Source organism: Vulpes lagopus, chromosome 2 (genome assembly GCF_018345385.1).
Source record: "Vulpes lagopus strain Blue_001 chromosome 2, ASM1834538v1, whole genome shotgun sequence".
In the NCBI taxonomy this organism is placed as follows: domain Eukaryota; kingdom Metazoa; phylum Chordata; class Mammalia; order Carnivora; family Canidae; genus Vulpes; species Vulpes lagopus.
The window spans coordinates 71,606,038-71,622,020 of NC_054825.1; the positions used below are offsets into that span (position 1 = coordinate 71,606,038).

General features: G+C 43.4%; 2 protein-coding genes across 5 annotated transcripts in view; one reads left to right on the top strand and one right to left on the bottom strand.

Moving 5' to 3' along the window:
- Positions 1–14,480, top strand: part of TP53BP1 (tumor protein p53 binding protein 1) — a 97,378-nt gene extending 82,898 nt beyond the window's left edge. For both annotated transcript variants that reach the window (XM_041744293.1, XM_041744294.1), the window contains 10 exons: positions 1,708–1,979; positions 2,646–2,795; positions 3,086–3,516; positions 6,129–6,320; positions 6,737–6,952; positions 8,583–8,798; positions 12,279–12,373; positions 12,903–13,102; positions 13,605–13,750; positions 14,126–14,480. In XM_041744293.1, coding sequence (XP_041600227.1) covers positions 1,708–1,979; positions 2,646–2,795; positions 3,086–3,516; positions 6,129–6,320; positions 6,737–6,952; positions 8,583–8,798; positions 12,279–12,373; positions 12,903–13,102; positions 13,605–13,750; positions 14,126–14,313 — 2,106 coding nt within the window. In that variant the 3' untranslated portion in view covers positions 14,314–14,480. The remainder of the gene's footprint in view (positions 1–1,707; positions 1,980–2,645; positions 2,796–3,085; positions 3,517–6,128; positions 6,321–6,736; positions 6,953–8,582; positions 8,799–12,278; positions 12,374–12,902; positions 13,103–13,604; positions 13,751–14,125) is intronic.
- A 711-nt stretch (positions 14,481–15,191) lies between these two features.
- The window catches only part of TUBGCP4 (tubulin gamma complex associated protein 4), a 38,285-nt gene continuing 37,493 nt past the window's right edge, over positions 15,192–15,983 (bottom strand). For all 3 annotated transcript variants that reach the window (XM_041744333.1, XM_041744334.1, XM_041744335.1), the window contains one exon: positions 15,192–15,973. In XM_041744333.1, coding sequence (XP_041600267.1) covers positions 15,961–15,973 — 13 coding nt within the window. In that variant the 3' untranslated portion in view covers positions 15,192–15,960. The remainder of the gene's footprint in view (positions 15,974–15,983) is intronic.

Below are 15,983 nucleotides of genomic sequence, written 5' to 3' on the forward strand. Positions count from 1 at the left end.
TTAAAAAGATCATAACAGGCCACCTTGGAGCCTGAGTCGAAGTCATTAACAAGAGCAATGGCTTTGACTGCAGGACAATTGCAAAGGCAGGTATAGCTGGCTACTGTTCCTGGGGCTTCCTCTGTACTCTCCCACAGAGACATAGCCTGGAATCCCAGCCTTTTAGGCTGGCCATCCCTCTACTCTTTTGCTGTATCCAAGTGAAGATTGACATCAGTTCTGGGCTTATAGCACCTGCTTTAGTCGAATGAACTTGGCAGATAATGAGACTTGAATCCAGCTAGAGCAGGCAAGTTGGTGATAGACAGCGATTTGAGAAAGTCATGTTTATCACTGACACCTTTTAGAGGTGGTGCAATTTCTGGTAACCCCAAGGGGCAGATGGCTAAGGTGGAGGAAAAGGTTGATGGTGGTAATTAGATCAGGAACTTAGGAGTTTCGAGATGGGTCATCTGATGGATGTAAGCCATTGAGAATAGTGACAGTACAAGTAGGGATGGGCCAGGAAGGGAGGCTGTGTGAACCAGGAGTTAAGGTGTTTATTCATGAGAATGAATAAGTGGGAGGATGTTGGTGAGTAACAGGGAGAGGAAAGTTTAACAGAATGGCAAATAATAGTTAAGTAGGACACGAGGTAGGGAGATAGAAATGGTCTGTTAATGGCAGTGGGGAGCAAGATTACCTCTTATCTCCAAACTCTTGAATTGGGGTTTGGTTGAGAAAAACCAGCCTCCACAGAGCTGTAGGGGATGTGAGATGCAGTGGACATATCCAGGATTCATTCGTCAAAGGCAAGGAAATGGAGAGAGGAAGACATTGTGTTTTGGATGGGTTAAATTTCAGGTGTCCTTAGTACATCTAAAGGGAAGAGTTTATTAGGTATTTGTGTCTGGGAGTTTGGAGCTAAGTCATCATTGTGTTGTTGGTAGAGAGGCAGGAATGAATCTGGTAAGACAGGCCAGGGAAAGCCCAGTAGAGTGAGAAAAGAAATGAGAATAGTTCTGTAAAATACTATTTCTAAAAGATCAGACCAAGAAAGAGAAACCTAAAAACAAGCACATATAGAAGTAGCCAAAGAGGTGGAATGAAAGTAAAAGTGACTTTTAGATTTCAAGGGAGAGATTTTCAAGAAGAGAGTGCTCAAAAATAATCATTTAATTATCTTATAGCATAATTAAAATCCAGTACCACCTTTATTTATTTTTTATTGAAATATAGTATATTCCCTGTAGAATGCGCAAGTCTCATACATTCAGTTCAGTGGCTTTTGACAGCTAATTGCATATAGCCACTACTCAGAACAAGATGCAGAACATTTCCATCATTCCAGAAAGTCTCCTCCTTGTTGTCACCTTTCTGACTTGAAATTTCTTGCCATTTCTAGGATTTTTCTTTTTTTTTTTTTTTTTTTGTATTTTTTTTATTGGAGTTCGATTTGCCAACATATACTATTACACCCAGTGCTCATCCTGTCAAGTGCCCCCCTCAGTGCCAGTCACCCTGTCTGCCCCCCCCTCCCCCGCCCACCTCCCTTTCCGCTACCCCTTGTTCATTTCCCAGAGTCAGGAGTCTCTCATATTCTGTCATATTTCTAGGATTTTTCTTTTCTTTTTTTTTTTTTTTTTATTTCTAGGATTTTTCAACCTCCACATTAGCATGATGTCATTGTGGCTTCTTTTAGCTTTTGTATCCATCTCTTTCTTGCAGGAGACTGAAGAGCCAATTGTAGAGTGTCAGGAATGTGAAACCGAAGTTTCCCCTTCACAGACTGGGGGCTCCTCAGGTGACCTGGGGGATATCAGCTCCTTCTCCTCCAAGGCGTCCAGCTTACACCGCACATCAAGTGGGACAAGTCTCTCAGCCATGCACAGCAGTGGCAGCTCAGGGAGAGGAGCCGGACCACTCAAAGGGAAAACCAGCGGGACAGAACCCGCAGATTTTGCCTTGCCCAGCTCCCGAGGAGGCCCAGGAAAACTGAGGTGCAGACAGGGTCTCTAGAGAGAAAGAGAGCTACACCAGGGGCAGGGTTGCTGACATTTTGATATCACAGGAAGAGGAGTCATGGGAAATCCCCCCATCCTCCAACTAGGATAATTCAAATCCTCTTCCTCCCCTTTTGTTTCTCTCCTGTTGGGTTTTGCATGGGAGGTTGGGTGGAGCCCTATGGGAGCTAGATTTCTAGAAAATGTAGAAAAACAGATGAGGGGACTTTGGGAATGCTGGCACATGCTGCTGCCACCCTCATTTTATGTAGCCTACAAGTGTTTTGGTTGGGAGTACAAAAAGTTTAGGGTAGTGACCCCTACTTGATACATCCCTAGCTTTTTGTTATCCTCTGCAGGTGTCTAGATCCTGAAGTGAAAGAGAAGGCAGGGCAGATATGGGTGTGCTGTTTTTGAGGCAGCAGTAGGAAGCTTTGTCAGGAGGGAATCGACTTGCATAGAGGGGGATGTCCTGTACTTACTCTCCTACACTCCCACTCCTTGGCTGGTATTTTTGGTGGTGGGTGTGCGGACCAGTTTCCTGCTGTCCTGGAAGTCTAGCATATGTTGGCCTGGCATGTAGTTTAAAGGCCATGGGGAGACTTTTTGAAGAAAGAATTGGGTAGCAGGGTGCTGCCAGACTAACCTGTCTTCATTCTCTAGTCCTAGAAAAGGGGTCAGTCAGACAGGGGCGCCAGTGTGTGAGGAGGATGGTGATGCAGGCCTTGGCATCAGACAGGGAGGGAAGGCTCCAGTCACGCCTCGTGGGCGCGGGCGAAGGGGCCGCCCGCCTTCTCGGACCACTGGAACCAGGTACCCGGGTAGTATGAGATAATTTAGTCTATGACTTGTTTAGAAAAAAAAGGGAGTAGAGAGGAAAGAGGGGAGTAGAGTATGTGGGGTGTCAGGAGGGACAAGAGGGGTCCATACTGCCTGGGGAGTGGGCAGGGATTAGAGAGGCTACCGAGAGACCAGGCTTATGCCTGTGATGGGGTCCTCCAAGAACGGGCTGAGGAAGACCCATGGAAAAAGGAGTGGGAAAATTGGTAGATAAGTACTTTTCTTAATTCTAACTGCCTTCTCCTTGTCTTTTATCTCTTTAGAGAAACAGCTGTTCCTGGCCCCTTGGGCATAGAGGACATATCACCTAGCATGTCACCAGACGATAAATCCTTCACCCGTATTGTGCCCCGAGTGCCAGACTCCACCAGACGAGCAGACACGGGTGCCGCTGCTTTGCGTCGAAGTGACTCTCCAGAGATTCCTTTCCAGGCTGTCGCTGGCCCTTCTGATGGCTTAGATGCCTCCTCTCCAGGGAATAGCTTTGTAGGGCTCCGTGTTGTAGCCAAGTGGTCGTCCAATGGCTATTTTTACTCTGGGAAAATCACTCGTGATGTTGGAGCTGGGAAGTATAAATTGCTCTTTGATGATGGGTACGAATGTGATGTTTTGGGCAAAGACATTCTGCTGTGTGACCCCATCCCACTGGATACGGAAGTGACGGCCCTCTCCGAGGATGAGTATTTCAGTGCAGGTAATAAGGGGAGTGGAGTCTATAGGAGACTTACTGTGCCTGGGCCAGTCTTCTCTCTAGTCTGTTGTTACCAAGAGCATGTGTGCCAGCCTAACAGCTCTTTGGGGGGTCTCCAAAGCTAGAAATTCCATTCCTACTACACTGATTACTTTCACACTAGCTTTTTTTGTTTTCCTTGTTGCTTATTTTTGAATGAGCTTACTTTGAATAGTACTGTATTTTCAGAAAATATACAGAGTACTGTGCAAAGTACAGAATACTGTAATAGTGTAGAGAGTTCCTGTCCACCCTTCACCCAGCTTCCCAGCTTTCCCTGTTGTTAACATCTTCCATTAGCTGGTATATTTATCATAACTAAGAACCCAACCTTTACTCCTTACCAACTAACTAAATTCCAGACTTTATTTGGATTTTACCAGCTTTTATACATCCTTTTTCTATTCCAGGGTTCAGTCCATTAAGCCGTCATGTGTCCTTCAATTTCTTTTGATCTCTGACAGTTCTGAATCTTTTCTTGTTTTCCATGACCTTGACAGTTTTGAGGAGTAAACTGGTTAAGTATTTTGTAGCATGTCCCTCAATTTTGGGATGGTCTCGTGTTTTGTTTGATTAGATTGGAGTTAAGGGTTCAGAAAAGAATGTTATAGAGGTAATGTTGCTCTTCTTGTTATGTCATATGGGGGAAAGAAGCCTGTGACATCCACAGGACATCATTGGTCACATTAACTTTTATCCCTTGGTTAAAGTGTTTGCCAACACTGTAAAGTTAGTGTTTTTCCCTTTCTAGTATCTGTTTTTTCACCATTGAGACTTACACTTACAGTACCTGCCTTGCTGGGAATCTAGTAGTTGAGTGTGGCAGATATATTGAGATATTTTTGCCTAGGAAGAAGTTGTTAGTACTGTGTTTTTATGCCTACATACCTACCATTTACTGTCTGGTTTGAAAAGTGGTACACCACCCCCCCCTTTTTTTTTAAGTAGCCAGTTCCCTGTAATGGTGATGGTGAGAGATTTGTTATGACTGCTTTGTGTACCAGTTCTTTGAATATATTACCTCTTTTCTGTAAGCTAATTTGCACATAAATGTCTGTGGTGAGTTTGTCATTTAGAAACAGCATTTCTGGAGATTGTTTGGAACATAGATCAGGATATAACGGGCAACAAACAGTGCCTCTGAAGTCTCTCAGACTTTCTTGTGATGTGGACTGCTGAGTAATTGTTGTTTGCCCCTTTATTTCATTGTTAAACTTCACCTTCTAGTCCTGGGTAACACTTAGCTCATGTGGCATCAGTTAGTAGTACATGGATTTAGGTCTTTTATGACCTGTGGTTTTTTTTTTTTTTTTTTTGACCTGTGGTTTACATAGTTTGTATCAAATGTATTCATACTTCTTTTCAGGTGTAAAGCTTATCTTGGATGAATTATGGCATCAAGGAGTGGGTGGAGTCTGTGTCTTCATTTACTGAGGCTGTCTACTAATGTCAACATTAGACTGCTTCTATTTCTAATAACTCTTCATCAGTGTGAAGTGTATTCTTGGCGTTGGGCTTCTTTGTACTTTTGAAGGAGGTCTTTGTGATTAGTTTGCTGGTAGAGGTTTAAGCCAGGAGATGAAGAAAGCAAGGGGAAAGGGAGCGATTATGCAGCATAGATAGAGCTAAGGCCTGCTTTCACATCTCTTTTTTCTTTCCTTGGTGGCATATGCTCTGGCTTTCTTTTAGCCCTTCATTCAGGCACAGGCTAATGGGGGAGAACAAATGGACCCTTATAAGAATGGAAAGGTATTCATGGTAATGCCTTGTTTTTATATTATATATGTGTGTTTTGTGTGTGTGTGTGTGTGTGTGTACCCGTATATATTGCACACGTGTATAAATTGTTTATTGATGGATAGAGGGGAAGGAGTATGATCTTTTTCATAGGTTTGGGAATAGGTTTTATGCAAGATCACACAGCTTGGTGGTAGTAGAATTAGACCTAGGCTCAGGTCTCCTGAATTCTAGCCACAGTCTCTTTTATACTCCATGGTGTGTTCCTTATGACCTAAAGACCTTATCTTTAGGTTCTGAATCAGAGCAAGAAGTAGGTAAGATTAGGCAGGAAAGGCAGAATTTATATATTTTTTTCCTTTCTTTGCTCTATATCTCTGTTTTGATTTTAGCACACAGACACATGTTCTCTCTTAGAGTGATGTCATCTTTTACCTACAACTTAACTCAAGAATTATGACTCAGCCTCCAAAGAAACCAAGAAGGAAAGGTTTAGTAAATTATGGGATTGTTAGAAACTACATGTCACTTTACTTCAAGAAATAATTGAACAACTAATAACTCATAAAGGCTGGCTTTAGGAAGCTTTATTTTATAATTTTATAAAGGGTTCCTTCTGTTGAGAAACTTTCCATCTCCAATTCCAGGGTAGTAGCTACATATATTTATAAGTGGTGCCATTGTCTGGGATTGACAGCTGGAATTTCTTTAAGTAGTAACTTCAGTGCACTGTTGGACCTCCTAATGCCCTAACCCAAGCCTGCTGTGCAGAGCCATTTTGAGTGGATGCTGAGCAACGTAAAACAACAGCAGGCTGCTCTTATGTTGTTCCCACCCAGGAGTGGTGAAAGGGCATAGGAAGGAGTCTGGAGAGCTGTACTACAGCATTGAAAAAGAAGGCCAAAGGAAGTGGTACAAGCGGATGGCCGTCATCCTGTCCTTGGAGCAAGGAAACAGATTGAGGGAGCAGTATGGCCTTGGCCCATATGAGGCAGTAACACCCCTCACCAAGGCAGCAGATATCAGCTTGGGTAAGACGTTTACTTCCTGAGAAACTGCCTCCGGGCCCCTGCTCTGTGGTGGGAGGAGTGAATTCTAGAGCAGTCAGCATGCTTCCCTAAATCTTACTCTTCCTGTGTGGTGCTGTGAGATGCTGATGAGCCGCCATATTCTGGAGACACTGCCTATCTCTGTTTCCTCCCTGGGACCAGTTAGTAAATCCTTAGATTCTTCTGGCCTCCTCGGTTCTGCAGGGGGCCAGACATATTTCAGTCATGATTGAGACTGAAACAAAAAAGATGGTAGCTTTGAAAGAGGTCTCTTGTCCCTACGGGAGGTGGGGGGAAAGGGTGTGGTGCCCTCTAACTTGGAGAGTTCTGCCTGGCTTCTTGGAGTCCAGGACCTCAGACCATAGGAGTTGACCAACCTTTGGCTTATCCTATCGTAGACAATTTGGTGGAAGGGAAACGGAAACGGCGCAGCAATGTCAGCTCCCCGGCCACCCCTACTGCCTCTAGCAGCAGCAGCACCACCCCTACCCGCAAGACCACAGAAAGCCCTCGTGCCTCCTCGGGAGTTCTCTCAGGCAAAAGAAAACTGATCACTTCTGAAGAGGAACGGTCCCCTGCCAAGCGAGGCCGGAAGTCTGCCACTGTGAAACCTGGTGAGTGCTCCCTTTTGCCTCATTCTCCCTCAGACCACTGTGGAATGTAGGGTTAGCTGCTGGAGAGATGGAACCTGATAATCGGCAGTGACTCCTCTTTCCTGGCTACAAAGTTGAGGTCCCACACAAGCCCTCTGCTTACTGCATCCACCTCTACCTATCTTCCAGTAGAGTCCAGTGGAGGTAGATAGGATGCCAGGTCTCGATTGGACACATATATTGACTTTTGTGTAGGTTCTAAGAGGGAAAGAAATACTGAATTTTAAGTAGATTCAAAGTAGGTAAAATTGGTCTTCTATCTCTTCTTTTATGTGGCACCGTTTTATACCTCAGCAAGCTCCGATTCCCCCTCTTTTGCGTTAAGGGTCCTCTGGCTCTCCCAGACTTCCTTTTGAAAGCTAGTACCTCAGTCTGCATCTCTCCTCCTTGCACTGTTCCCCAACTCCTTTCCAGTCCCTCATGCTTCATATTAACAGGAATTTATCCATCTGTTGTTTACTGAGTCTCTACTGTGATCCATTCACAGCTGCTGGGGTAAAGTCTTCAGTGTCTGCCCTCTGAGTACAGCAAACTGAAGGAGTTCATCGATTTTTACATTGCCCTGGCACCAGAGCTGCTTTTGTTAACTGCGTCTTTGGGTTGTGTCATCTCCATATCTAACGAACACTTTTGTTGTGTTCAGGTTATGTGATGGAACTAAGTGCTTCATAAGTATTACCTCAAATAATCCCTGTGAGGTATAGATGCTAGAATTCAGTTTTCCGTTGAATCTGAGGCACGGAAAAGTTGGCTAACTTTCCCAAGGTGACATAGTAATCCAGAATTCACATGCAGGCAGTTTGACTTTGAAGTCCAGGCTTATGCATACTACATCAGACTGTTCTCCTCCTGCTGGTTTTGTTTTAGGGAGGCATGACCTGTCTGTCATCTTAGCCTCCTAATGAGGCTATGATTCCGCTTCTCCAAATCAGGTATTTGTTTTCTTCTTGAGGACTTATTGGGGCACTCCTAGCATGGGTGTTCTGGGAGTCCTGGGCCGGCTGGTTCACTTACCCACCCCCAGGGGTTGGAAACTGGGACAGTTGAAGCAGGCTGTTTTCATGTAGTTCAGTCAACATGTGAGAACACTTTATTATCAAGTATTCTGTGCACCATTCTGGTGAGGGTCAGGGATGGGGTGGGAGTATCTGCCTGGGACATTTCTTGGTAATAAAAAAGTTGGCTTTTTATTGTTTATTTTTAAGGGCTGTTTCAAAATATCACATATCCTGGGGAAATCTGAGCACTGGGCAGAGAAAGTGGGCTGAAGATTTCCAAGTATCTCTCACTCTTACCTAAGCTTTGTATTAGAACCACCACTTTCTTCACATGATCTCAGAAGTATTTGTTTGGTTGTACAAAAATCATACTATTGATTTTCATTTGTAAAAAAATAATGTATATATCGTCATGACTGTAAAATATAAGTACATCAGATTTTCTCTACTATAAATCGGGTCCTAGGTTATGGACCATAGGAATGGTCTTTGGTCAGTAGCTCAAAAAAGTTGATCAGGACATTGCCTAGCCATCCTGTCATGCCTAGGCAGTGGTGTGTATCCTCTAGTAACTGTGTCTCTGTCCTTTCCAGGTGCAGTGGGGGCAGGAGAGTTTGTGAGCCCCTGTGAGAGTGGAGACAACATGGGTGAACCCTCTGCCCTGGAAGAGCAGAGAGGGCCTTTGCCCCTCAACAAGACCTTGTTTCTGGGCTATGCCTTTCTTCTCACCATGGCCACAACAAGTGACAAGTTGGCCAGCCGCTCCAAACTGGCAGATGGTCCTACAGGAAGCAGTGAGGAAGAGGAGGGTAGGTCCCTAGGAAGTCCTGGTGGCTCTGACACATGGGCGCTTTGTTCCTTTTCATTCACTTTATGAATGAACCTGTAAAGGAAGCAGTGCAGGTAGCATCTGGGATCTTGGTCTGGGAAAATTAACTAGTCCTGCTTTCTGATTTATAGACCATTTCCACAAGAGTCCTCTTAGTGGCTCCTCAAAACAGTCTTGTGAGGCAGATGGGAAATAGATCTTATCATCTACTTTACCAAGGAGGAAACAAGCTTGGATAGGTTGAATAATTGCTTTTTGTTTGCTATAATGGTGATAGACTTGGGACTAGAACCCTTGTTTGTTTTACCCTACTACAGTCCTCCAAATCAGTTAAGTTTCTGAACACCTACCGCTTTCCCATCTGTATTCTAGAGGCAACTGCTAGAGAAAACCCATGTGGGGGCTAAAGTTCATTCTCTTGAGGTCTGAGCGTAAGATTAAGAATATAGGGTGCTCAGGGCCCCAGGGTATTGTAGAGAAATAGCTTCTAAGCTTCTCTCGTATCTCTCTTCAACCTAAAACTACATCTATATATTGCATTTCTATATTGTCTGTTACCTTGGGATTGAGTCAAAGCTGTAGTGCAGAGAGATAAAAATTGTGTCAGCTGTCTAAAGAATGTGAGCTAGGAGATAAAATGGGCAGAAGCAAATGTATACACTATAAGTGACTCACAGCAGCATCCAGATGTGTCTGAACACTTAAGGTCAGATGGGATGATGTTCTGCAGATTAGAGTTGACTCTTAAGGAATTGAATTAGGGAACAGGATTATCATAACAGAGCATCACTGAAGATTTGTGATGGTTCGCATTTCAGTGTGTGGATGACTCTTTGCTCACTAACCAAAACTGTATCTGACCAATTGTAGCCATGTGGACATCGGTACAGGGACATGGAAAGGGTGGTCAGGGAGTTGTAGTTAGGGTTTGCGGTATTTGGAAGGTACATAGAGTCATCGGTTGAGCCGCTCTAGGGTGTAGGAGCAGGTGTGGCAATGTGTGGAGTTTCAAGGTTAGGTGTGTACCCAATCTTGTCTGTCAGAATTCAGATAGGTTTCATTGGAGAGAAGGTGTATGAAGAGTTTCCTAGCCAAGACTGTAGTTTTACTTTGATCTTAATGAGTCCCTTGAAGATTGTGTGAGATGTGTTGTGGCATCAAAACAGTGGTCTTGTGTTTTCTTTTGCTTTTACAGTGTTGCTAGACTCTGGACCTTCTTTTCTAGCCCTTCCCTAGACCAGGGGCTTCACAAGGCAACTCTGTAGGTGTTTTATTTGTGGGTTGGTACAGCATGGTCAAGAAAGCCAGCTATGGTGTGAGATGCATACTGTCCAGTTCTTTAAATATCTGTGACCCTGTGTGTGATTACTAAAATCTACTCATAAAAATTCTTTCCATTATTGATATATCAAATGTTTTTAATTCCAGCCTTATAACCGAGAGTGGGGGGTGGGGAGATGTAGGCCTTGTCTAAATGAGTAAATTGGACATTTTTCAGAGAGATTTCCAGGTTTTTTGTGGAAAGTGTGGTTATACTGAACAGTGTGCTTTATGTTGCTCCTTCATCATTGGACATTGCCCAACAGTACCAGAATCCTTGATATTTTTGGCATGTAGAATGTTGAGAGGTCCCTCAAGAAGCCTGAAGACATTTGTACTTAAACAGTCTTCTAACAGAATATCAACAGTTTTAAAGAAACTATGTGATATGACTTGTAGATAAATGGAAATCTCTTAGATGCTAGTTTAGATCAGGAGCTCATAAATATTTGAATCTGTTTAATGAGACATATTTATTAATGAATTAAGAATATGGCACCTGGTGTTGTTAGGAGGCACACCATTAGGGACCCATCAACCATGGGGATTGACTCTGGAGTTGGGTTCTTTTAGTACCTTCATCCTTGATGTAGATGATGGAATTAAAAATCTGTTCATTTTAGCCTCTGGTGGGGCAGGGCCACTCTTAAGTCACAAATAAATTAAATCGAAGATGGGGAAAAAATAGAGTAGACAACTACTGCCTTGGTGGGGTAATATTTGATTACACAGAAGCAAGGAAATATAATTGGGGATTAAAATCTAAATGTTAAGACTAGAAACCGACCTGTATTCAGCAGACATAAAATAGAAGTCTTGGGAAAAAGAAAGGACCATGAGAGGCCTTGGCAGTGACTCAGCAGTGGAGTGTTGGTACTGAAAATTGTGATGATGTATATTGAGATGGATCAACAGGATGTGGTGACAACACTGAGACATAGTCCTGGTATATTCTGAGGTTTTTTTTTACAACCATTTAGGGTTTCCAGTTTGAGCTCTCATTTAAGAGGGACATGGAGAATGCTTAGTCAAGAAAAGAGCAATGAAGGTGAATGGGCTGGCCAGTCAGACCTAACCCAAGGCGTAGAGGCCTGAGTGTGGGGCATCAGCAGTCCCGAGCAGCTCCAGCAGGCAGGGAGGACACCACAGGGCTGGCCTCTCTGCAGGGGGTCTGCTATGCCAGCCTTCACTACTGGGCATGAGGGGGAAGGGGCGTGGTCCTAGCGCTGAACTCTTATGAATTTGGTTGGGTTTTATTATTTGTGATAAATTCACTAGAACTTAATTTCTCAGAAATCATAATGAACTAAAATCTCTAATGTCTTGCTTTTTTCTTTTCTTTTTTTAATGTGTTATTTATATATGAGAGGAGCAGATATTTGGTCAAAAGAAGCAATTTCTAATTGCCTAGGGTCATTACAGCTTCAGCTTCATCTCTCATAACTTCTACTTCACCCTCAAGGCTGTAATGCAGTCATTGATGTTCAGTGTCCTGAGGTACTTCAAGATCATCAAAGGTAGATAGTTTTCAATAAAAAGGTTGAAATAGGATTTTACTGGCTAACCTTCACTTAATCAGTTACATTTTAGAAATCCCACTTTGAGCATTCTGGTTCATCAAAGTTTTAGTGTATAGGGGGTGAAAATGCTGATGAAGGGGAAATTTGAAGGCTTTGTTAGAAAAAGTGCTAATCAGTTATTCGTCTCCACAGCAGGCAGAATTGGAGGAAATGGGCTTAGTTTGCAGGAGAGATTTAGGGTAGACATAAGGAACAGCTTCCTGCTGGTAAGGGTTACTCAAACTAGAATACTTCACCATGGGAACTGCTTGTGTGTCCATCCCTGTTAATAGTCCCATGACTCAGTACAGAAACCTTTGATGTTTTTAGGTCTAGGACCTATCCCATTTCTCATCTTCACCCACCCCTTCTACTCTTGTCCTTTCTTTTGGCAGCATTTTATAGTCCTCACAACGTAGCTCTTTCTGACCCATGGGAAAGCCCTTGTCCTATCTGTCTTTGGGATATAGTGCTATGGAGATAGCGGAGGGGAGTGTAAGAGAGAGCAGTAAGAAGCAGGCTTAAAGTAGCAAATAAGAAACTAATTGGTAATTATCCTGGTTGTCTCTTCTTTTAAATAGAATTTTTAGAAATTCCTCCTTTCAACAAGCAGTATACAGAATCCCAGCTTCGAGCAGGAGCTGGCTATATTCTTGAAGACTTCAATGAAGCCCAGGTGAGGAGTTTCTTTGTGTAGCTTCCCAGAGCGGCAGTGATGAGATGAGCCTGAGAGGGAGGGGTGAGGAGGCTGGGTACACCAAGTAAACAGTTCAGGAACTGGGGAAACTGCCACAGGGTTGTTGAATGAAACAGAATTTTTACTTGTGTGTAAGGAAGAGAAGTTAGAACCTTTGTCTGTTAAAGGCTGTGGTTCTGGTTTTGGGACAAAAGCAGATTAAAATCTGTGTTTAATAGAAATCCCTATGACAGTGTTGCTGATTCTCAGCCTGGAAGGTTGAATACCTGGGATTGTGTTGTCCTTTGAGGGTTTAGGCCCTCAGAAACCTGGAGTTGAGGCGGGAGAGTACCTAGGGAAGCCCTTTGGACCTTTTATTGAGAAAGCAAGCTTTGGGCAGAAGGATAGGCTCAACCACATTTTAGGTAGTATTTGGAAGTGTTCAGATCTGTTCTCTGACTCGGGGCTGCTTTTCAGGGGCTTTCTATAGAAGTCACCAGACCTGTTGGTTTTTTTCCTTTTCTTCCAGTGTAACACAGCCTACCAGTGTCTCCTAATTGCGGATCAGCATTGTCGGACCCGGAAGTATTTCCTGTGCCTTGCCAGTGGGATTCCTTGTGTGTCTCATGTCTGGGTCCATGATAGTTGCCATGCCAACCAGCTCCAGAATTACCGCAATTATTTGTTGCCTGCGGGGTACAGCCTTGAGGAGCAAAGAATTCTGGATTGGTGAGTATTTGGAGCCCATCTAGGATGATAGGCAGGAAGATAGCAAGCTTTTGGAGGGGGAGAATCTAGATAAGAGAGTATTTCTAGAAACTAGAATCCTCATAGGATAAATTAGAGAATTCAAGTGAGTTCATTTTATCAGTTCATCTACTTTGTCCCTGAGGTATCCTGGTTAAGGACTGTTAGAAAATGTGTGACGATTTCCTTGTAGGTTCAGTATTCTCACCGTCTGAGGTTATTAGGGGACTAAGTTTGAAGCAAGGTAGTTTATTCTCAGCCCCAGGACAGACCTGGACAGCAGAAGGGTTGGATTTAGAAGGCCAGGGTCCCAGAGAATACACATGATTCACAGAATAGAAGGGGAATGGTAGCCTAATGAAGGACTTCTGAAAACATTCACATGTACCCAAGTCCCTTTGCGGAAGGGCTCTTGTTGGGTGTAATCTGTCATGCTAAGGTCTTTTCCAATCCCAAGGTGCTGTGTCTCTTGACTCCTTTGTAGGCAACCCCGTGAAAACCCTTTCCACAATCTGAAGGTACTCTTGGTGTCAGACCAACAGCAGAACTTCCTGGAGCTCTGGTCTGAGATCCTCATGACCGGGGGGGCAGCCTCTGTGAAGCAGCACCATTCAAGTGCCCATAACAAAGGTACCTGGAAAGTGTGTGTGGTGTTATCGCTTCAGGGATGTCCTTAGACCCATAGGTGTTAGGCCTTGTGGTCTGATAGGCTGACCTTATCTGCCTCTCCAAGAGAAGAAAGGTACCACCTTCAAGAGGTGAGCCACTAGGAGTGAGGCACTGGGCTGTTGATGCTTCTACGGGTGTCCAGTGTGTATCTGTAAATATTTGTACAAGGTTAGCCTATAGTGATGGTAACTTTTCACTTTTGGTTGTGATCAGTAACACTGACAAAAAGACTTGAGTTTGGGCCCAATGCACCCTCCTGGCTAGGAAGCACATCTTTTTTAATGGAAGGCTAAATGGAGTCTCCTTTCCTCACTCACCTTCCCCTGCTTCCTGCAGATATTGCTTTAGGGGTATTTGACGTGGTGGTGACGGATCCCTCATGCCCAGCCTCGGTGCTGAAGTGTGCTGAAGCATTGCAGCTGCCTGTGGTGTCACAAGAGTGGGTGATCCAGTGCCTCATTGTTGGGGAGAGAATTGGATTCAAGCAGCATCCAAAATACAAACATGATTATGTTTCTCACTAATACTTGGTCTTAACTGATTTTATTCCCTGCTGTTGTGGAGATTGTGTTTTAACCAGGTTTTAAATGTGTCTTGTGTGTAACTGGATTCCTTGCATGGATCTTGTATATAGTTTTATTTGCTGGACTTTTATGATAAAATAAATGTTGAATCTCTTTGGTTGTAGTAACTGGGATTTCTTCATCCATTTCTTTGAACTTAATCGCAGAACAAATAGCAAAACAAAAAATAGTACCTTCTCTGTGGTTTTCAATAGGCTTGTTCATAGTAGGACAGCTAGCCAAGAAAAATATGAAAATTAAAATTTTTTTTCCTGTGGCATCTTTGTCAAAGGGTGATCCTGGGCTGTCTAAAATTCAGTACTTCTAAAAATCTGATTTTATAATAGGCCCTGATCATTAGTTGTAGTAAAGGTTGAATGGAATTGAACACTGTTCTAAGCTTCCTGTCACTTAAGTCTCTTTAAAGTTGAGCTCACTAACATCTGACCTGTGAGTACTGTACTCTGAGAACTAAAAAGGAAAAAGCACCAATTGCTGTGAAAGGGCAGTGACTACAAGCCTGATGGAACAACTTTCTACAAGGATAAACTTGAGAAACATAGTGACAACACTTGGAAATGTTAGAAGCTCTAACCAGAGATCCAATTTTATAACAGTTATTGCTGTCACAGTTACTAGAAGCTATTCCTTCCCTACCCCTAGCATCATCCCTGTTGATGTCCTCTCATTATCTAAAGCAGGAGTTAAAAAGTGTTTCCTGCCAATCAGTAAATATCTTAGGCTTTCTGGACCATTTGATGTGTCACAAATACTCCCCTTTGCCATGATAGCATGAAGACAACCATAGATAAGAGGTAAACAGATGAATGTGGCTGGGATCCAGAAAATAAAACTTTATTTACAAAAACAGGTGTGGGCCATAATCTCACTTCTCCACAGACAGCAATGGAGGGGGGTCACCTTTAGCACAAAAGGGCAGGAAATAGGACAGATGGAGGACCAGATTCACTGGCTATAGACTGAGGCCGGAATGCTTCATTCTTTTTCAGTACAAAGGGAGTTGTTTGTACAATGAATATTTATTTTGATTCAGACCAGTATGAACACTAATAATTACAGTAATGGTTGGGCCAGATTAAGGGAACCAAATCTTGATTCTTCCAAGAGGGGATAATTAGACCTGCAGTTTTCAATATTTGAAATCTAAGAATTTGACCTCAGCTTTTTTCTTAAGGACCCTTTTTCTTTGTTAAAATACTACTATAAGTACATTATCAATAGCTAGAATTGCCCTTTTACCACCAGCGTGAGCAATACCTAGGCATATGGTAGGTGCTCAATAAATGGGTGTGTCCAACAGATGTTCTCAGTGTAATGGATCTTGCAAGGTCAGTGGAGGGGGAGCTGGCACCATATGTCCTCTATGGTAGGGGAGTTAAGAACTCTAAGGTGGGGTAGACCCTTCCACGTGGGAAGGATCTGTACCCATGAATGTTCAGCAGTAGTAGCTTCTAGGAGGAAAAGGTAGGGCCCTCACTCAGTAGGCTGCAAGCATTTGTTGAGTGGCTGAAGAGTGGGATGTTTTAAATCTTCTGTCACAGATTTGGGAACACGGTGAGAGACTGTTGGTTTGTGAACCAGGTATTTTCACATCCCAAAACTAGAAAGCA